The 22,577-nt window shown below is 38.6% G+C and overlaps 1 protein-coding gene and 1 long non-coding RNA gene across 3 annotated transcripts; one reads left to right on the forward strand and one right to left on the reverse strand.

Moving 5' to 3' along the window:
- Positions 1-259: 259 nt before the first annotated feature.
- On the forward strand, positions 260-5,001 carry LOC136217514 (lysine-specific demethylase REF6-like). 2 transcript variants are annotated; one of them, XR_010683493.1, is made up of 5 exons: positions 260-633; positions 963-1,061; positions 1,695-2,327; positions 2,812-2,990; positions 3,806-5,001. XR_010683493.1 is itself a non-coding variant. In XM_066004106.1 (4 exons), exons 3-4 carry the CDS (start codon positions 1,910-1,912, stop codon positions 2,901-2,903), a joined length of 510 nt encoding a protein of 169 aa, XP_065860178.1. In that variant the 5' UTR covers positions 260-633; positions 963-1,061; positions 1,695-1,909; the 3' UTR covers positions 2,904-5,001. The 2 variants fall into 2 exon arrangements, 1 of the variants encoding a protein (XP_065860178.1); XM_066004106.1 differs by having other exon boundaries at positions 2,812-5,001.
- A 5,783-nt stretch (positions 5,002-10,784) lies between these two features.
- LOC136220762 (uncharacterized) lies at positions 10,785-11,748 on the reverse strand. Its single transcript, XR_010684709.1, has 3 exons — positions 11,692-11,748; positions 11,170-11,519; positions 10,785-10,873 (listed from the first exon to the last, which is right to left on the reverse strand). It is a non-coding gene; the product is annotated as an uncharacterized lncRNA (long non-coding RNA).
- Positions 11,749-22,577: the final 10,829 nt, after the last annotated feature.

The raw sequence follows: 22,577 nt of genomic DNA on the forward strand, positions 1-22,577 counted from the left end.
ACTACAAGAAACTGAACTTTTTATGGGGAAATATCAGTGGGGAAAATAAATTCCCCACTAATTATAATACATTTGTGGAGAATCAAAAATTTCGCCACAAAAGATAAACATTTGTGGTGAATTTATAATATCGCCCCACAGTTAATTCTAAACTGTGGGGAAGTTATATTTTTCCCCACAGAATATGATATATATTGTGGGGATTTTTGGGTTCCCCATTAAAATATATAAATATTAGTGGCGATTGAGTAAAATCTCCACAAAAACCTAAAAAAATTAGCGGGATTTTTTTAGGGCTCGAACTAATTTAGGCAATTTTTACATTTTTAGTGCTCAAAGAATTCCACGACCTAACTCTGTAACCCTCTCGTCCCTCTCTGGCTTTCTCTCTTTGCAGTAGGTAGAAATTCCAGACGATGCATTCAATCATCTACTCCATCAACGCGGTCATTATCTGCATATGCTCTTCCCGTTAGATTACAGGATCGCGTCTCCAACCACCTTCATTTTCATCTGCTATGACTGTCGCCATTCAATCTGACCCGTCCTACCAACACATCTTCTCCGTTCTCTATCGTTCAATGGGTCTGCTTCATTCAACGCCTCTGGCACGCATTATCTCCTCAATTAGAGGTATGCATTTGATTATTGAAATGATTTTATCAGTTTAAGTTCCCTTTTATATGATTTAGGGTTAAGGAGATTAAAAGGCTTATGTATTGTGTGCAAGACAATTCCTGTTAACATCTTGCTTATGCAGTTGAAAAAACATCTTTATGTCTCTGTCTCTACCTTTTTCATTCTTCAGTTTTCATTTTGATTATGCTTGGGTTGTTTTTGTTTCATTTTGCATAGTGATACTAGAGACATCTATGCCCATAGAGGTAATTAATTCACTAATTATCAAGAGTTAAACTCATTTGTTAATTAATTGTGGTGATTTATGTGGAGTTTCATACCAGATTACAGGAGAGCCTGTAGGAAGCAAGAGTTGTATCAGGCATGAACAGCAAAGCTGAAATGGCTCGCCAAGCTGATGCTTTTAATTATATCATTACCAGGTATTTGATCAATTTAATTAAAATTAGCTTTTCATTTTATTACATAATAGTAATTCATTTGACATAAAACAACAGAAGTGAAATAAATGTAAGAATCAAACTCAAAAAAGTAGTTCATATGATTACAGGTGGTTATGGAACCTTGGAAGAACTTTTGTAAGTCATCACATGGCCATAGTTTGGAATCCATAAAAATTCGGTAATTATCTTAATTAATTGGAGGGATAAGTTACAAACTGAACCGAGTGAGCCGATTTAGTATTCAGGCAGAAAACATTATAATTTTAAGTCTAATGTTTATGATACTTTTAATCTCATTAAATGACTTTTTGTCATGTATAACTTCTTGTTCTGTGAACCTCCAATTTTCAATGTTATGACCATGCATTTCTGTTGCAGTTTCTCATGTGGTTTGATTTAAGCAGGTTTTCAGGGTAATAGAAAAAATATTAGAAAAAAATTACTCAGAATAAAAGGATTACGCATCCGAAAACGATTTGGGATTCTTCAGTTGTATCTAAAGTCCAAATCCCTAAATTTCGTTTTATGCTTTAATGGTTATTCTGATGGTTCTGCATAGAATTACCTGTTGTAATTGTAGCATGACTCATATTTCTCATCTTCTTTTTGCAGAATACCTGTAAAAAGGCGAAGGAGATACCCTGGTTAAACAATTATTTGTTGAAAATGTAGTTCACAATAATGACCTGCTTCACAAACTTGGAAAGGGATCTTCAGTTGTACTTCTTCCTCGAAGTTCTTCAGACATTTCTGTTTGTTCAAATCTGCGAGTTGGATCACAGTTAAGAGTCAGCTCCTCTTCAGGGTTATGCAGGAACAAGGGAATCATGAAGTCTTCAGAAAGTTCAGTTCCTTATGAAACCTTGGCAGATAGGAACCAGGAAATGAGTCAAGTAAAAGGCCTCTTTTCAATGAAAGAAAAGTTTGTTTCTCTATGTGAAAGAAGCAGGTTTTCCTTGTCGAATGGAATTGACCCCACACAAAGTATGGACTCTAGCACTGACAATGAGGGTAATGTGCATGGTGAGAAGCTATCCGATCAGAGACTGTTTTCATGTGCAACTTGTGGAATTTTGAGCTTTGATTGCATTGCTATTGTTCAACCAAGAGAAGCAGCTGCTAGATACCTCATGTCTGCTGATTGTAGCTTCTTTAATGACTGGATTGTTGGTTCTGGAGTGATTAATGATGGGTTTTCCATAGCCAATGGCAGCATAAATACTTCGGATCAGAATCCCTTTTCAAGTATGTCCTAAATTGTCTTCTTACTGTATCATTTGCGTTTCATACATGATATAAATATAGGTCAAAGGCAAGTTTGTGATTATATACATTCTGTTGACAACAGTATTGATCTCTACCACGTGGACTGAATTTATAACGCATGTTTCTCATTGCATGGTAATGCATTTCATGGATTGGTTGTTAATCTGTAAGAAATGTGCTATTGTTGAACATTCCTGGTTAAGGAAGGATCTTGAAGGTTTTGTATACTTATGAACCCCTCTGTACTTCTTTAGTGTGAAAATAGTGTTCTTTGGTACCTCTAATTGTCTCTGTATGTACCCTGTAAGAGGTGGTGGATGTAATAACGTTAGTTGAAATTGTCTTGTCCAACTAGAAGCAGATAATGGGAAAAAATCATTTGTAGAATCTCTTATGGGTGATAAATGGATAAGAAACATCTTTTATGCATGTCAGAGTAATGTTCGTTACCCTGTGTATGCAGGGGAAATCAGTTGTTTTGTCACTGTGCTATATTGGTGGTGCATGGCTCTAGCCTTGAATCATGCAGTCTACTATGAGGACAGTCAAATCTGATGTGATCTTTAGTTCAATAAATTTATGAAGCGCATATGTCAAATCAACCTTTAAAGTTGCAATGCTTCTTCTGCGTGAATTTAAGGGGTATCAATGAATAATTCCTTCACAACCTGCTCATACTTCACATTATAAATGCCTTCTTATTTTGGGGAAAATGAAGTTTGAAGGGGTGAAAAGGGGTTGAAACATAGTCATCGGTTATAAAAATTGTTGATAGAGAATCCCATAGTTGTTAAAGGCGTGCCTCACTCAAGGCTCAAGGTCTTGAGCCTTGAACGCAGAGGCGTTGTACAAAAGGCTCTTGCCTTGAGCGCCTTGTTTTCTGTAAAGTAATTATTTGATGAATCCCAACCACTAATCTAATTTATGTAACCAGGAGCATTTAGATGCCAATTTTCCACCCCGAAGTAAAAAATCATCTATCATTGTTATCCGTGAGAACCAAATTCCAATTTATTATCATTAGTGAATAATTGATATAATTATGATACCTTTCCATTGATGTTTCACTTGGCATGTTTTATTTCATAGACATGTCTTGTTTCTGTTACCCTATATATTTAGTACACTGCTAAAATGTGTACCAACTGAGCTAAAAGTTGCAGCTTTGGTGACAAAATTATGCATTATATATTATATGTAGGGATAAATAAGCTAAAGAATGCCTCAATGTGAATTTTTATGCAAAATAATCGAGCCATTGCATGTGTGGTCAATATGTTTATCTGTATGAATTGTTGATACATATTTACATGTGAGATATCTGGTTTTGCCAGTTGTCCAATCAAGAACAATTGTAGAATTCTGAACGAGCTAATCATGTAATTTCTGTGTTTTAAAGAGAGGTGTTGATTTCTAATTTTTCGTACAATAATCAACTCCTCTGTCCCGAAAAGCAGAGTCTTGCAGTAGAGTTTGGAATTTACTTATGGCTTGCCAGAGGGAAGGGCAACCCTATTGTGTGGACAAGGATGGAGAAAATTTTTTTGGGACAATAATCTGTAAAAAGGAGATGTTGGTGTCCTTGACCTGCTGAAAAACAATGCGGTGCTGAAAGTTTCAATATTTGGTGCATCCGATGATGGTAGGCATGAGAATTGCAGGAATGAATTTAAAGTTAAAAGGTACTCTACATTACCCGCATTTGATTGGTTAGTTCATTTTATTAGGTAGAAATTTCATAAATTTAACTAATGTTGATGAGAATTTAATAGTTTTCTTAATTCTTCTGCTTCTCTCCTTTTTATCTTTTAATTTAACATTTTAATTTTTTTTAACTTTTGCTGGATTTTCTCCCAGAAAACCCCCACTGTATAACAATTAATGGTGCATGAGCTTCTTTTCATTTCATAAGTTTTCATTCTTTATTTCTTGAATTTCATTATAAATTTAATTGAATTCCTAAAAAATATAACAAAATGAATGCTTACAACATGAAGTAGTTCTAGAAATCACACTTAATTTGCATATTGAAACTAAAAAAAAATTACACCATTGCTCGTTAACTTTGGCATTACTTTCTGTTTACACCGTAAATAAATTTTTGGCTTTTAATTATTTTTAATTTATTAATTGGCCTAACTTATGTCTAAGTAGATTTTTTCAAGAGTGAACATCGGGGTAAACCAATTTCCTAAGGTAAACTCCAGAGTAAACTTAAGGTAAATCAAAGTGGACATCAGAAGGCCAATTAATATTTTAACGTGTATTTTGTGAGCCAATTAGAATGCAGGAAAGATAGAAGGCGTCGTAAGGAATCCATCGTGAAAGTCAAAGTGGAGCAGTTATCAAGACGTGGATTGAATGTGGAGAACGTGACTTGTGGAAGCAAGGAGGAAGTTACCTCAACGTCTATTAAAGGAAGAAATCACGATGAGAAAAAGCCCAATCAACCAACTCAACAAACCCAAGCAAAAACTCTAGCAATTTATCTCTAGACTTCAGCACTTTTACAATTCTCAATTGTTTCTTTAGTTTCAGTTTCCAGATCCAAAGTCCATTTATTTCCCCGTACAATTTTTATTTTATTTGTTGTTCAACCATTTCTGTAAGGTTGGTATCGTTTTGATAATCGAATCTTTGGAATTTTACGGTCTCTTTATTCCATTCAATCGTTTGATAATTAGAAGTTATTTAGGCGCACTCAATTTCACTTCATAGTTTGATAATACTATAATTATCTGGCACGCCCGTAATTTCCCACAAAAGAGCCAAACAAAAATTGGCACGCCCAGTGGGACCCAATCACAATACCTCCAAAGAAAAATGATAAGAACAACAAAGATCATGTAGCAGCCAACTCTAAAGAAGAAGAGATCATGTCAACAGGCAATGTTCCACATATGGTGGGACAAATTGAAGGGGAAAATAACGTTAACCCCAGAAGACAATCATGGATCTCTATAGAGATCCAAAATTCACAGTTCTTGCAGAGACATTTCAATTCCATTGAAATGAATCTGGAGGCTCTAAAGAGCGATATGAATCGGAAGATGGATAAGATACTCCAGAAGTTGTCCTTGCCAGGGGTAATCAAGAGTGGAGGAAACCATGCTCCTCATGGCTCATTGGAGTCCAATAAAGGATGTGGTATGTTCGACGATGAGAAGTGTCACATTCCGCTATTGAAGGAGGAGGTCATCTTGCAGAAGGCTATTAATTCAATAGGCCAAGAAAATTCTAGTAAGTCACCTACTCCTCAATATTTTGGAAACACTAATCCTACCTCCCACACAGCTTCATATCATGAGGAGGCAAGAGGCCACGATATCACTGGAGAGACGAGGGATAACTATAGAGGAAATGGAAGAAATACTGGATTCATGTGCCTTATACTCACCAGCAGATTGACACCCCTCAACAGATTTCCTCAGTTACGATGGAGGTCGTCCGAGAAGTTGTCCTGAAACTATATCCTTATGTCCTCCGTCAAGTTGGACACTTTGAGTTTCATAAGCCAAGAAAAAAAATGAAGCAACGATGAGATGCCAAATCTAGAGAGAAGCAGGAGGTGAAGTTGAGGCTGGTGAGCATTCCTAAGAAATGAGATACTAGCATAAAAGTGACACAAAAGCCGACTCCACGGCCTATACCTTTTGTGTCACCTAAAGAGCTATTATGCAACAGTTTAAAAGCTGACACCACGGCTTTTGAAGAATCAAGCATGAAATTTACGTTCCTCAAATTCATGCTTGAGGGGGGCAATTGTTTGCACCAAAAATAAAGTTTTTTTATTGCATGCCCTGGTTTACTCTTTTCATGGGATAAACTTTTCTTTTTTAGGAAACTTTTTCTTAGAAGAACATTTTAGGAAACTTTTTCTTAAAGGTCTGTTTAGGAAACTTTTCATTTCGGGAAACTTTTCATATTTTCCATTCACTTAGGATTTCCTAGAGTGAACCTCAGTTTCCCTCAGGGAAAACATCTAAAATAGTGTACCAACTTCCTATACAGTGTACCTCAGGGGAAACCAACTTCCTATGTAGTGTATCTTAGGGGAAACCATGGTGTACCTTAGGGAAAATCATAGTGTACCTCGTGGGAAACCATGGTGTACCTTGGGGGAAACCATAGTGTACCTCGTGGGAAACCAACTTCCTATATTGGACATCAGGGGAAACTTGAAGTAAACTTAGGGGAATCAAGAGCCAGTTAATATTTTAACGTGTTTTTTATGAGCCAATTGAAAAGCAGAAAAAATCAGAAAGTATACATATCAATCCATCGTGGAAGTCAAAGTGGAGGTTACTCAATATGGTGGAGAACGTGGATAAGTGGAAGCAAGCAGGAAGTTACCTCCAACATCTATTAAAGGAAGGAACAACAAACCAATCACCCAACTCAACAACTCAACACAACTACCCAAAACTCTAGCAAATCATCTCTAGATTTCAGCATTTTTACAATTCTCGATTGTTTCCTTAGATTTAATTTTCAAGTGTAAAGTTCATTCAAGCTTCCAGTACAATTTTATTTTTATTTGTTGTTCAATCATTTTTTGTAAGGTCGGTATCGTTTTGATAATCGAATCTTTAGGAATTTTCGGTCTCTTTAATTCTTACAGTCGTTTGATATTTAGAAGTTAGAAAGCGCACTCAATTTCATTCCATAGTTTGATAATACTATAATTATCTAGCACGCCCGTAATTTCCCACGAAAGAGCCAAACAAAAATTGGCAGAGGAGAATCATGGATCTCTACAGAGATCCAAAATTCACCATTCTTAGAGAGGCGTTTCAGTTCCATCGAGAAGAATATGGAAGCTCTGCGGAGTGACATAGATCTGAAGATGGATAAAATACTCCAGAAGCTGTCAGAACTAGGGGTAATCAAGAATGGAGAAAACCATGGTCCTCAAGGTTCCCCAGATTCCAATGGGGGACGTGGGTTGTCCGGCGCTGAGAAGTATCAAATTCCACCCTTGAGGGACGATGTTGTCTTGCAGAAGGCCGCTAGTTCAGCAGGCCGAGAAAATAGTGGTAAGTCACCTGTTTCTCAATATTTTGGAAACACTAATCCTACCTCCCACACAGCTTCGTATCATGAGGAGGCAGGAGGCCACCATATCACTAGGGACATGGGGGGCAACTATAGAGGCAATGGAAGGAACACCGGATTTCTTCATATGCCTTACGGTCACCATCAGAATGGCATACCTCAACAAGTTCCAGCATTCAATATGGAGGCTGTGAGAGAAGTTGTCCAAGAGCTGTATGGGCCTGGCCTTCGTCAAGTTGGCCGCCCTGAGTTCCACAAGCCTTACCCTCATGCGATTGACATGGAGAATCCTTACCCAAGGGGATACAGAGTACCTGACTTCTCCCTATTCTCTGGGGAAGATGGCTTGTCAACTTTGGAGCACGTAGCAAGGTTCACAATCCAGTGTGGAGAACTTGCCAACTACCCTAACTTCAACCATATCAAGTTTAGGCTCTTCCCAAATTCTCTGATGGGACCAGCCTTCACTTGGTATGCTACTCTCCCTAGAGACTCCATCCATGGTTGGCAAGATATGGAGAGGCAATTTCACACTCAATTCTTCAGAGCAGAGCCAGAAGTGTGTGTTGCAGAACTTTCTAGGCTTACTCAGAAGGGAGGTGAAAGAGCAGACCAGTTCATTGCTCATTTCAAAAAGATGAGGAACAGATGCAATGTCTATCTCCCAGAGGTGGAGTACATAAAGATGGCCCAAAGGGGACTTGACATTGAGCTGAGGAAGAAGTTCCAAGGGATGGAGTTCAGAGACTTTTATGAGTTAGCTGCCAAGGTGACAGAGTACGAAGATCTGTTGAGGGAAGAGAGTCACAGAAAGAAGAGTGCCATGGGAACTTATTGCCAAGAAATATACCATGAGGTTGCAGTGGCAGATCTTAAAAGTACAGGGACTCATGTTTGCCCTTTACTCCACTCCACCGGAGGACATGATGCAGCAAAGAAATCTTTCAATGATAAACCTCCGCAATTCAGCTTTGATGTGTCCAAGAGTGATGCTCTGTTTGACTTTCTCTTAAAGGAGAAGTTTATTACTTTGCCTGCAGGTCATAAATTGCCAACAAAAGAGGAAATCAAAGGGAAGACATATTGCAAGTATCATGATTCCTGGAATCATGCAACCAACAATTGTTGGGGCTTCAAGAATGCAGTTCAGGAAAGAATGAACAAGGGAATTCTTAAGTTCCCAGAGAAGAAAGAAGCAATGTTGGTTGATGAAGATCCTTTTCCACCGGTGGTGACTATGAACATGGTGGCAGTAGATATGCGAGATGTCCTTAATAGGAAGAAAGAAGACCTTCGTTTGAGACTTAAAGAGTCCAAGAAGGAGAAAGGCAGAAGTTACCATACTTGGATCCCTAAGGAGTATCTCAGAGGTCCTGATGAACTTCAGACTAACATCAAGGAGCAAGGGGGGCAGAAGTCAAAAATTCGAGTAGAAGTGAAGAGCATCGGAGGGAATCACTATGAAAGAAGGGTTCAAACTGAGAGGAATCAAAAACCTCTAAAAAGTGAATTTCACCGAGAGAAGTATTCCCCAACTGCCAATCAGAGGAGACCTCGTTTTGTGGTGCCTCAAGTAGAAACTTCTGGTAAGTGGCACGTGGTGCGCCATAAAAAGTTCCCCCAACCTCTTACAAGAACACAGAAGAGAAGGATGCAACGTAAGAGGGCAGCTGTTGAAAGACACCATGATGAGAAAGATGAAGTAAGGGAACCGGTGGAAAAAGAAGAAGTGCAAGCTGGTGATCCAGAGTCAATAGTTCCAGAGGAGGAGCCAGAGGAAATCATTCAAAATGTGCGAATAGGTGACATGATAGGTGTGCAACAGCTTCAGTGACATTGCCAGCTGATTTCCTAGGAAATTCAAAGGATCATCATACTGAAGAGGAGAATAGTTCACCTATTCCTGAGAAGAGAGATTCATTCACCAGTGGGGTCACAATTCAATCGAGTGGCCCAGGAGAACCAAAAAGGGTGGTTTTTGAGAAACCTGCAGATAGCATGACCAAACATATCAGGCCTCTTTACATCAAGGCACATCTAAATGGCAAGCCAGTATCAAAAGTGCTGATCGATAATGGCTCTGCAGTGAATATCATGCCATTTAGGATGATGAAGACCTTGGGGAAGTCAATAGAAGATCTAATTGCCACAGAGGTTATAGTGTCAGCTTTCACAGGGGAAACCACCAAAACTTTAGGAGTTCTGCCAGTAGATATTACTGTAGGAAGCAACACATCTATGGCAGCATTCTTCGTTGTTGATTCAACAGCAAGCTATCAAATCTTGCTAGGGAGAGACTGGATTCACGCCAATTGGTGTGTGTCATCCTCACTCCACTACAAAAAAAGAGGCCTTTAATGAGAAGAAAAATTATCATAAAAAATCCAAAAATTCTCATAAAAGAGTTTTTAATGAGAATTATTACTTTCATGGCTCCCTTCATTATAGGGGTCCCCTACTAAAAGTAATTATGAGAATAAAATACATTCTCATTACAAGCATGTATAATGAGATTAATTATCCTCATTGGAATTTTTAAAATGATAAAAAATCTTCTTATTAAATTGTTTATAATAATTAGAAATATTCTCATTGAATTGTTTATAATAATTAGAAATATTCTCATTAAATTATTTATAATAATTAAAAATCTTCTCATTAAATTATTTACAATGATTAAAAAACCCCTCACTAAAGATTTCATCATGATAAAAAAAAAACATAATTACATTAGATAGTTGGGTCACGGGTCACAAGGCAAGAGCCTTTTGAACAGTGCCTCATTTTCAAGGTTTAAGGCGCAAGACCTTGAGCCTTGCTCGAGGCTCACCTCAGGCTTAAAGTAGGAATAATTATGTCAAGTATCAGGAATTGAGTGGGAGGCAGATAAGGGGACAGTAAAATGGAGACAGCAGATTGTCTTCCTACACACCATATACTAATTTACAATAGAATGCCTACTGAACCCCTACAAAAATTTATTGTCACCTCAATGACAGTTAAGTTCCACCTACTAAAAAAAATACAAGACAATTGAGATAAATTTCGTAATTTGACAATAAAAAAAACTAATACAGGATCTGAACTGTAACTGTAGTTTAGAAAGAGAAATTCGAGAGATTTTAAACCCAATTCTCCAACAGTAGTCTCCATCTAGAAACAAACAATTCAATCTCACTTTAAAAAGAAAAAAGAAAACAGCAACAGAAACAAATCAACAGAAAATTACAAGTATATTATCTTAAGGTGCATGTATTACAAATTTGATAACAGAGTAGTCTAGTAAGAACTAATAATTTATAGGTTCAAACAGGTAAGTTTATGATGTTTATGGTCAGAGACAATTATGCAGGTGAGGTAAAGATTTTTACCCTTCTTCTTTTGTCATCAACAGACTCCAATGCGGATCGCAGTTTTCCCACTTGTGCAGCATCTTCTGCCACTTCAGTTGCTATAGTGCCAGCAATGTCCTGATAAAGAAAAGCCACAATTCTCAGAATAAAGTGCATCAGTAAAGATAACAAGTTATTTGGTTGGCTATGCAAAACAATGACCATAATTGCACATTGGAAGATTTTGAAGACTCTAAAAAAGATAATAAGGAATATCAGAAAAGGGACAGAACTGCTATAATGCAAGCATGTTTGCCAAGGCCTAATTAACAGGTTCACTCCCCACACATGTATAGGCCACATTAAGCACACAATAAGACATCCATCCACTCACAGTGACACAACAATGGGCCACAAACAACGATGAGGTGTACCTTCAAGTGTTGCAATTGCGAATTAAAGACCCGCTTTGCATACTCAGACAGAAGTTGCCCAAGAGCGTCTGTGTTAGGAGGCTGTGCAGCACCAAGTCCAGCCATCCACCCATCCATAATTGCAGTTGAAAGGAGTTCTAATTGCCCAGTGTTCCCCCCTGATAAATCGTCTCCTGTAACAGAAAGGAACTCAAAATTTTCTGCAAGCTAGGTCCTTATTTGCCGCTGTAGCTCACCACCTGGTGTATGAACAAAGAGAGCAGCAAGAGCTTTATTTCCTATACAAAAAATTTAGCGTCCTCTTGTATTTCCTTCAGTTTACCACCAGTAACCTGTTGTCTCCATATATCCTGCAGTACGAGAATTATATTCTGAGAGTTTGTATTCAAAATCGAGTTTGCTCAGGCTTGCATTCTGCCCTCGCAACCTACTTCATATACTTTTAAACCAATGGAAGAAGCTATCTAGAGAGTTGATGGAAAAAATACAAAATAGCAAACGACATAAAATGAAAGAAATTACCTGATCAATTCCCCGCATTCTCAGAACCACTGATGACAACTTAGACTTCTTTTCCGGCTTTATATTCACTTTAAAGCCTAGGACATGTTCATCTGCATAACGCACAGAAGATCTTCCAAGGCTATTACTACGACTGGAACTTCTACTTCGCCCAGTATTAGCCTTTTCTAAGAAAGACTCAACAGGTGAAACCTACAATATAGCAGTCCGAGTGAAGATAATAATGCTGGTATATATACTAAATGAAAAATTAAATTAAAGAGGCCAGTTCTAAACAATTTACCTTAATGGACTGCAACTCTGGAGACCTAGCAAGTAAAGATCTTATATACAAAATTCTAACCCGGGAGACAAGCATGGACTACCAAGGCGCGCCTTGGTGCGCCTTTGGCAACTGCTCTTGGCGCAAAATGGCGCACCAGGCGCGCGCCATGGCAGCCCCATGGCGCTAAGGCCTGCGCCTGGTGCGCCATGCGCGCCTTAGGCGCACCATTAATAACTATGAACCAAACAATATAACTTTTGACAGCCATTGTGTCACTCATTTCAATAGAAATTGATAGTCAATATATCTATAACGATGCATAGCATAATTAATAAGTCAGATATTACCAGCAAATTACAGGTTTAATTTTAAATGTTTTAACTATATATGAAACCCAATTGATTGAGATAACTAACACATAAGCTATGAACTGAAAAATAACGGGCTTTAATCAACATTGTGTATCAGCCCATGTTGTTTCAGAGTGAAACAAAGTTTTTAAGTCCCTTCATCACTACGAGGGACAAGTCAACAGGAGTATAAATTGCAAAATTACAAAGAAAACAATATACAATAACCATGTAGAGACATATGAAACTAAAAAATATATACTTTAAAGAAACGATCAAAAGGACTATATATTTTATTAGAAAGGGATGGAGATTGAATCACATACTCTGCCAAAATGTGAGAAAGAATAGCGGTCACAGCAGGTAGCAGCCATTCCTTTGAACATTTGGACTGTCAATGTAAATATTTGGAATGTGAGAAATATTAGGACAATCCTCAGCTATGTCGTCTTTGTATTAGTTTTGCATAATTAGGGATTGACAAATCTTATAATGCAATGAGGTTGCACATCCACTCTGGTATAGACGCCAAATTATCACACATAGAGATATCCAGATGTTCTAGAGTAGTAACATATTGAAGCCCCTACCTAATTAAGTGGCAAGTACTTTATTCCTCAATGACAGATAGCGTACAAGTACCAACCCTATTTAGAGAGTGCAATGGAGAACCTGAGATCCCATATGAACAATCAGGTGAAGAGGTGGACTGTGATGCTGAAGTTGTCGTCATCTTCAGTAATTCCATCAGAGATTTTATTCCGGCGTTCTTCAATTTTAGTGTTTTAAGCTCCGAAAAAGTGGCATGTAACTTAAGATAGGACAGGAGGACAACCTCCAAATCCAACTGAGAAAGACGAGGAAAGCAGGGGAAGCTCTTCCATTGATATCGATGATGGTTTTGTTCCAACATCAGCCTTTTTGAGGCATTGCCCTGAAACAATCTTCATAAAAAACCTTAAATGATAATAAAAAAAAGAGTGGAAATAGTATTATATAGAAAACAAACTGAGCATAACAGTAAAAAGCTCCCAAGATCTCAATTTAGTATAATTAAACATAATATTCTTACAAATCTCCAGCAAATTAAGATAAACATGCATTTCATGTCATCATCAAGGCCACTAATATGTGGATTCATTTTCTCTATTCCATTCAAAAGAGGTAGCACTAAGCATAAACACACAGAGGAGATGCATAAAACAAAAGCAGGTGCTTTATTGTCCTATACAGCTTTAGTTCAAGTGCCAATCAGAAATTGCATAATTGAGTGAGCAACCATATAGTAAAAGAATACGAGGAGATGATGAACTTACCAAGATTGGTCCTTGAAAGGACGAGACGGGTGAATCTCGAGTGTGCTTCTCTAGCATCTTGAAAAAAAGAAGTCTCGTTATTATTCACATTGTTAATCAGGACTCACTGTGAGGAAATTATACCATCGTACTTATTCCGACAGTTATTGCTTATTTCTGATATAAAATATAATGAGATATAGGCAATAACTATCACAATGTCGGAATCCTCTGCCGCTTCTCCAACAGCAAAGTACTTAGCATGGCAAAGACATATCATGATGAGATATAAGCAATAACTGTCGAAATCCTTTGCCGCTTCTCCACGTATGTAGAAGGGAACCACCATGCTTTTCCCTTACATTCCCCTTCTCACCATCCACTTGTGCTCACCTGCAATTTTATATGCTATCTCAATGTACTTTTCTATAACTTACATAGACCTATTTGTTGAGAATACATCTCAAATGAAAGCAAATCTACCTTTCACCCAGTGCCAATCTCAACTCCTCTGTTTCAGCAAGGAAAGAGTGTTGCCTGAAAGACGGAAGAAGACATGTTATTATTCATGTTTTAACATTTTTCATATGCATCCAACTTGGTGGAAATGGTAATACAATAATTACTTTCAACCTAAAGTGCGAAGTTAATAATAAAAGTCATTCTGATTTATATTCATCCATCAAAGAAATGATTTATCTCTTTCAATACTAAATACTACAGATAGATATATAGTAAGTATTATCACATAAGGCAAGTGCAAAAACATTTAATGAAAGATGTACTGAGAAAATGAACCATGGACTTGAATAGTCCCCTGCAATAGTTCGAAGCAATAAGTAGAAGACGTCAATATCAGCAGCTGCATATTCAAGCTTAAGTTCCGGTGAGATAGAGACTGTCAAATCCAATTGTAAAGGCGAATTAGGTTTTCTTAAGCAAACTATGAAAGTTCAACATTGAAACCCAAAGAATTTAAGAGCATATATACACATGAGATGAGAGAAAGTAGAAAGAGTCTAGCCCAAACATTTTAAATCAAAATCCGTTGAAATAATTGAAACTAGAAAGATCTAAACATGTTGTAAACAAAATCCTAACAATAACCAAGAGTTAATTAGATCTAAAAAACAGAATTAGAAGGCATCTTCTTTCCCATCTCCCACTTTAAACCCTAAATCCCAAGTTAGCAGGAAAAATCACCAGATTTATTCAAAATTAAAGCAAACCCAAAGAAAACCCATTCAAAATCAAGAACTTAACCCACCTAATGAAGCCAAATCTGGCGTTTAATGGTTGTGAGAGGTCCGAAGCCAGCAGTTACCTTCCAAAATACAATCCGTCTGTCTGATATGACTTTGAGAGAGAGATTGCTTGGGTGAACTGGCTGCAAAATTAACTTAGGAGAATCAAAACAGAGAAAATAGAGAAACAAAATAGAAAGCAGGGAGATATAAGCAACAAGAGTGATACCTGAGAGAAAACAAAAGTTGCCTATACAACAAAAAGATTGATTGTTTCCGACCGCCTTTCCAGATTAGGCTTAAACCCTTACCTCTGACCGATTGTGAAAAATCTGGTGAATTCGATTGGAATTGGGAAGAAATTGAAGATGGCCTAGAACTGGAAGAGGGGATCACGAATGGTGGGAGTTTCTTTAGACTCGGTAATTGTTTTAGTTAGGTTTTGTGAAACACTTTCCCCAAATATTTGGGGGGAATTCAATTTTCGACAAGTCAAATATTTTAGGGGAATAGATGGCGCCTAAAATTTGGAGTTTTTTTTTTTTAAGAAAAAATTTGGAGTTAAAATGAGTTAATATTTAATTTTAGTTTTTATAATATTATATATTCTCATTATAATTATTGATGATACTTTTAATCAGAATATTTACATTCTCATTAAATGTTTTTTCAATTAATGAGGATATTTGTAAATGAAAATCTAAAAATTAAAAATGTTTAATTACTAATACTTAATGATATTATTTCCCTTCATTATACTTATCTTTCAGTGAGAATATTTTTAGTATCATTATTTTCTTCTCATTATAGATTGTTTTTCTTGTAGTGCTCCATCAATTCTTGCTTTTTTGGAAAGGAAATGAAGTAGAAGTTGTCTGGGCAGATGGGAAACCATTTACAACTCAAGCTGATTCCGTGGAGGCAAAGTACTATGATGGAGCTGTGGGTCCAATAGAGTTCAGAGGCGAAAGCAAGAGAGGAGGACCCAAAAGTATCACCTGGAAGAAGCAATGTCAGAACAAAGGGAAAGCTATCCTCCAACCATCAGCCATCGTTCCATCTAAAGCTTGGGGAGCGTTGGGAGAACCGATCATCGAAGAAATCGATGATTAGTAAGCATAATGAGAAAGAAATGGCAGTAGCTGCCGCTGCCATACAAAAAGCCCAAGTGCAGCAGGTGTTGGAGGAATTGCAAAAGGAAGAAGGTCTGGAGGCTCTAGGTGCTGAAGTAATCTATGAAGAAGAGCCTCTGGAAAGTGAAAACATTATTCAGATAGATGAATTGAAACCAGCTCCTTCACCACTAGAGGATGATAGATCATTGGCCAGAGATCCATTGGAGGAAGTGAACTTGGGAACTTCTGAGAACCCAAGATGTACATACATCAGTAGTCTTTTGGATCCGCACATCAAAAAGAGATTCATTGCATTGTTGCAAGAGTACAAGGATTGCTTTGCATGGGAGTATCATGAGATGCCTGGGCTTAGTAGAAAGTTGGTGGAGCATCGTCTGCCAATGAAGCCAGAATTCAAACCTTATAAACAACCTCCCAGAAGAATGTCCAAAGAGGTAGAATTGAAGGTGAAGGAAGAAATTGAAAAGTTGCTGAAAGCTGGATTCATAAGACCCATCAGGTATGCTCAATGGTTATATAATGTTGTACCGGTGGTAAAGAAGAATGGAAAGCTACGAGTTTGTGTGGACTTCAGAGACCTTAATACAGCAACTCCGAAGGATGTGTATGTGATGCCCATGGCAGACATGTTGGTGGATGCAGTAGCTAACAATGAGCTTTTATCTTTTTTAGATTGTGTGGCAGGATATAATCAAATTGCCATTGCTGAAGAAGATATTTCAAAGACCTCCTTTCGATGTCCAGGTGCTATCGGGACATTTGAGTGGCTGGTCATGCCTTTTGGCTTAAAGAATGCAGGTGCTACCTACCAAAGAGCCATGAATGCCATTTTCCATGATATGATTGGAAAAAATCTGGAGGTTTACATTGATGACATCGTCATAAAGTCCAAAAAAGAAATGGAGCACATAGATCACTTGAGATGTGGTTTTCAAAGGATGAAGGAGCATCAACTGAAACTTAATCCTCTCAAGTGTGCTTTTGGGGTGAAAGCTGGAAACTTCCTTGGGTTCCTGGTGCACCAAAGAGGCGTGGAGATAGATCAGAACAAAGCCAAGGCGATCATGGAGTCCAAATCCCCTCAAACAAAAAAGGAGCTTCAACGGTTCTTGGGGCAAGTGAATTATCTCAGGAGGTTCATCTCCAACTTGGCTGGAAAGTCTAAGACATTTTCTGATTTGCTGCGGTTAAAGAAGGAAGATGAATTTAAATGGGAGGAACACCATCAGCAAGCCTTCCAGAGTATCAAAGAGTATCTATGCCAACCTCCTGTACTTATGCCTCCAAGGCCAGGTGTACCTCTGAAACTTTATCTATCTGCCGCTCATGATTCCATTGGATGCTTGTTAGCACAAAACAATTCCAAAGGATATAAGCATGCAATATATTATTTGAGTAGATTCTTGAATGCAACTGAGGTAAAATATTCACCAATTGAGAAACTCTGCCTTACATTGTATTTTGCTTGTACCAAACTGCGGCATTATATGATTGGGGCAAGGGTGTTGGTGGTATCTCAGACTGACTTGATCAAGTACATATTGAATAAGCCGCTCATAACTGGGAGGATTGGAAAGTGGTCACTGGCTTTGGCAGAGTTTACTCTGGTGTACTATCCTCAAAAATCAGTGAAGGGGCAAGCACTTGCAGATTTCCTTGCAGATCACCCTTGTATTGATGTGAAGGATGAAATAGATCAAGATCTACCAATCTTCAATGTTGAAAAATCCCGCTGGATTTTGAAATTTGATGGATCTAGCACCGAGACATCTGTAGGAGCAGGAGTAGTCATTATATCCCCCATGGGAACCAAAACAACAATGTCTTTCAACCTGGATTTCAAATGTACGAACAATCAGGCTGAATATGAAGTTGCGGTCATTGGCCTAGAGATCTTGAGGGAGTTAGGAGCAGATGAAGTCTTGATCCAAGGGGATTCCCAACTCGTGCTGAGGCAACTATCAGGAGAATACAAATGCACTAGTCTCAGCTTGGCTCCATATTATACAGCCGCTGTTCAACTACTGCAGGAATTCAATGACTTTTCCTTTCTTCATGTTCCAAGAGAGATGAACTGGGAGGCTAATGAGCTAGCTCAAATAGCCTCTGGTTTGAAAATGTCGGAAGAACTCACCCATAAGTTGATAATGATCAAGAAGCTCAGACACCCTTCCATCATGGAGAGGGGAATTCAAGTGGAGACATTCAATACAGATGTCAATCTAGCTAGTGACTGGAGGAGTCCCATCAAGGAGTATTTGTCGAACCCAGGAAGACGAGTACCTTATTCCCTCAAGATTAGAGCATTGAACTTCTTGTTGATGGAAGGTGACTTGTACCGCAAAAATGTAGATGGACTTTTGCTGAAATGCTTAGGATTTCCAGACAGCATGGAAGTTATGAAACAAGTCCACGAAGGAGTATGTGGAGCTCATCAGGCAGGCATCAAGATGAAGTGGCTCATCAGGAGACATGGGTACTTCTGGCCATCTATGCTGAAGGATTGTATGTCTTATGCAAAAGGATGCCGCCAATGCCAAAGATATGGGCAGATTCAAAGAGTTCCTGCAGATGAGATGTACGTAGTCGTCAAGCCATGGCCCTTCAGAGGATGGGCAATTGATTTGATAGGGAAAATTTATCCTGCATCATCAAAAGGGCACAGCTTTATGATTGTGGCAACAGACTACTTCACAAATGGGTGGAAGTCTTACCAATGAAGAAAGTGGACCAGAGAGATGTTGTGAAGTTCATCAAGGAGAACATCATTCATAGGTATGGGATCCCTCAGTCAATTACCACAAACCAAGGAACCATGTTCACCGGAGATGATATGAAGGACTTCATGGAAGAGTATGGAATCAAGTTGTTGCACTCTACTCCTCATTATCCACAAGCTAATGGTCAAGCTGAGGCCTCCAACAAAGTTCTCATCAACATCCTTGAAAAGATGATCGAAGATAACCCTAGGGAATGGCACGTCTTACTTTCAGAAACTTTATGGGCATACAGAACATCAAAAAGGAGTGCCACAGGCGTCAGTCCTTTCTCATTAACATATGGACATGATGTCGTGCTTCCTATGGAGGTAGTAGTGCCATCCCTAAGAGTAGCCAGACAAAATGAACTCACTCCAGCAGAATACACAGAAGCTATGATGATGGAACTTGAAGGATCTGATGAAGCTAGAATGCAAGCACTTGATCGAATGATCGCCCAGAAAAAGAAAGTAACCAAAGCATACAATAAGAGAGTGAAGAAAAAGACCTTTGAAGAAGGAGACATGGTTTGGAAACTCATCTTACCAGTTGGGACTAAAGATAGAGCATATGGAAAATGGTCTCCAAATTGGGAAGGACCATTCAAAGTCTTCCAAGTTCTAAAAGGAAACTCTTATTGGTTAGCCAGCTTGCAAGGGGAGCCACATAAGAGGTTCATCAATGGAAAGTACCTCAAGAAATTTTATCCCACTCTTTGGGAACTGAGGGAGCATCAGCCATAGTATATAGGCAATATGTATTTGATGTAACGCAAAGCAATTTCACTTTGAAAATTGTAAAGCTGGCTTCTAGCCGCTATTCTGTTTGCAATAAAATAATAGCAGGCCTCAAGGCCGCAATTTATTCATCAAGCAATGTCTAGCAAATATGTTTAACAAAGAAATCTATCTAGAAGGGAATCAAATCAAACATCCTCTAAATCTATGGTCTTCAGATCTTCCCAACAAGCCCGAGAAGCAGATCGAAGTTTTTGACGTTCGGCAACCCATGCTTTAGCTTGGTCATAGTTTGATCTCAAAGAGTTTGCCATGAGTCTCTTTTTCTCCCACCTATCTTTCTGGAGGTGGCGCAACTTTTCACCTTGGACTATCAAGCTCATCAGTTCATCTTCAACTGTCTTCAACAGTTTCTTGACTTCTTCCATCTTTTTATACCTTTGGTCGATCAATTCAATGGAAGACTCAACTTCTTGGTCAGCAATAGAGTTACTTTCACACAACTTCTAGTAAAGGAGGTGATCAGAGGCACATGAATCTAACTTGTCACTTAAGAGGGCCAACTGAGGTTTCACAGCAGAGTAATCAGAATGCCATGAGTGAACTTGAGTCTTGAAGTTAGTCAAGCGTTTCTTAAACTCAGCAGAAGAGGAGCAGTGAATAAGATCATCAATAGTCGAAAAGAGCACCGTCAAATGTTGAGTACAAATTGAGGATATATCAAGATCAAGTATCGATCGTATCATATTCTTAGAGGCAGAAGTATAGTCTTTATCAGGTGCATCACTATGAGTGTCATTCTCAAGAAAGGAGAAGTCGATGTTAGAAGAAGGATCCTCAAGAGGAAAAACTTTTACTCCAGCAATTCTATCTAGGAGTGCCTGATCAAAAGTAAAGAAATCTATTAAAAAAAATCCTAAAGTTGGAAGTTGGTTTCATTTACCTCAGATCTAGAAATAATGGGAGTGTCATTCTTTGATGGAAGTTCCCCTACATGGTCTATGATGGCTAGATCATAAGAAGATGGAGGTTGAGGGATATTGACCACGCCTGAAGCAGGGATCTCACCTACTGATGGCGAAGTACAATCAACTTGTGCTACAGAAAGTACACCATCATGCTCTGCCTGGCCTTCATCACCTGGGTCAATGGTATCAGCCGGAATATCAGAGGACTTGTCCATTTTTTTCCTTTTTAAAGGAGGGGTATCATCTTCCAAGAGTCTCTCATCTGAATCTAAATCCAAATCTTCAAAGTTAACCTGGGCAAGGAAAGCAAAATCTGCTTCAGAGAAGTCGTCGAGGTCGATAGATTCATCAGGAGCAACATCGGCCACAACAACATCGTTATCTTCATCTTCATTGGCATCTTCCTCATCAACCACCTTCCGTGTTTGGAGTATGTGTGAATGGTCTGGTTCAAATCAGTGATGAGAGGAAGTAGAAAGAAGTCAATCAAGAAATTTACCGGATGCTTCTACTTTTTATTGAAGGTAAGGAAGGCGTAAAGACCACCACTGGTCAAACTCATTAGTAACAATTGAAGAGGCCTTGCCCACTTTTGACAATTTGAAGTGAAAACCATCATTGAGAAGCCGATGTACACGAGATTCAGAAGCTTTGTAACGTTCTTCCAAAGGGAGCAAAGGAGGAGCAGGAATGACCTGGATAAGGCCAAACTGTCGAGCACACAATGCTGGCCAATACAACTCGAAACACGCCGCCGTCCCTGTGATAGTTGGCTTGAAGGTGGCACCGATATGGAGGAAACGAGTTGATAAGAACGACTTCCACATTTCATATGTCTCATCCAGGTTGATTGTAGAAGCTTTCATTATTCTTCCAGATTCTGGCAGTCTAGAGAAACAATAAGTGAACCTCAACGGAGGCTTATCTTTCAAACAAGAGAAAAACTTGAAGAACTTCCTGGTCTGGGTCATTTTGGTTCTACAACTCATCAGAGACCGACCAATAGGCATAGATGTGTCTAAAACAGAACTTTGAAGCTGAGGAAAGTAAGCAAGGAGCCACAATTGAACGATCCAGAGGTTTCCACCAAGGCCGGTGAAAGGTTCATTAGAGACCACGTGGACAATGTGATGATAAGTTGCACCCAACAACATGGATCCTAAAGCCAATTTTTTCCCAGTTGCAAGCTCATATGCAATCTCCTTGTATTCTGCAGTTACTTTGCCAGATGCAGTGCAAAAAATATATCGGCAAACAAGAGTCCACAAAAAGAGAAAATGATCAACCCGCTTTCTCTTTGGAGGATGATTAGCCATATATTCGATCAGCCTCACCGAATCCATAGTTCTGTACTTCTTGAAGAATTCTGAAATCTCATGTCGAACTAAGGAAGGTATCTCAGGACCAACCACTGGTAGTCCTGTTAGCGCAAGCACATCCCTCAAGGTAACAGTCATCGGCACAGGTGGAGATAGAAAAGCATTACAGTTACGTGACCAGAAACCCAAAGCTGCATACAAAAGATTCTTGTTTACTGGAAGCTCTATCTGGGACATTTTAATCAACTCATTGATTCCAAGATTGCACCATTGTCTCTCATACGTCGGCTTCAACCGATTCACCCAGGTAGACCATGCTTTTGTGGCAGTTTCACTAGCAAGACGGGGCCAACTTTTGCATTTAACATGGCGGCCGATGAGAAGATCAGGTTTCATCAAAAGAAGTTCTCCCTCTTGAGATATTGGAAAAGGCACTTGTGGAGGTTTGTCTCGACCAGTCAGCAAAAGAACATACAATTCATCATCATTAAAATTGATCTTGATTGTGTCAGGTTGATGTGCTTTGCCGAGTTCACCAGCACTTTTTCCAGAAGGATTTGGGTGCGACTTTCTTACAAGTGGAGCAGTTGGTTTCTTGATAAAAGGGGTTTCTGCCAAATTAAAGGTAAAAATTAAATTTTTAAAATTTCGGCAGTATTTCCCCTTAAACTCTAAAGTCCCAAAAATCATGTCAACATAAAATTGCTCTTTCAAGATTGTCATCCATTCACCAAATATCAATCATCAAACACATTTGAAGTCCATTAACTTTTATTCACAAGTTCGGTGGTAAGTTTACCTTTGGAAGACATC

This window comes from Euphorbia lathyris, chromosome 2, assembly GCF_963576675.1.
Source record: "Euphorbia lathyris chromosome 2, ddEupLath1.1, whole genome shotgun sequence".
Classification (NCBI taxonomy): domain Eukaryota; kingdom Viridiplantae; phylum Streptophyta; class Magnoliopsida; order Malpighiales; family Euphorbiaceae; genus Euphorbia; species Euphorbia lathyris.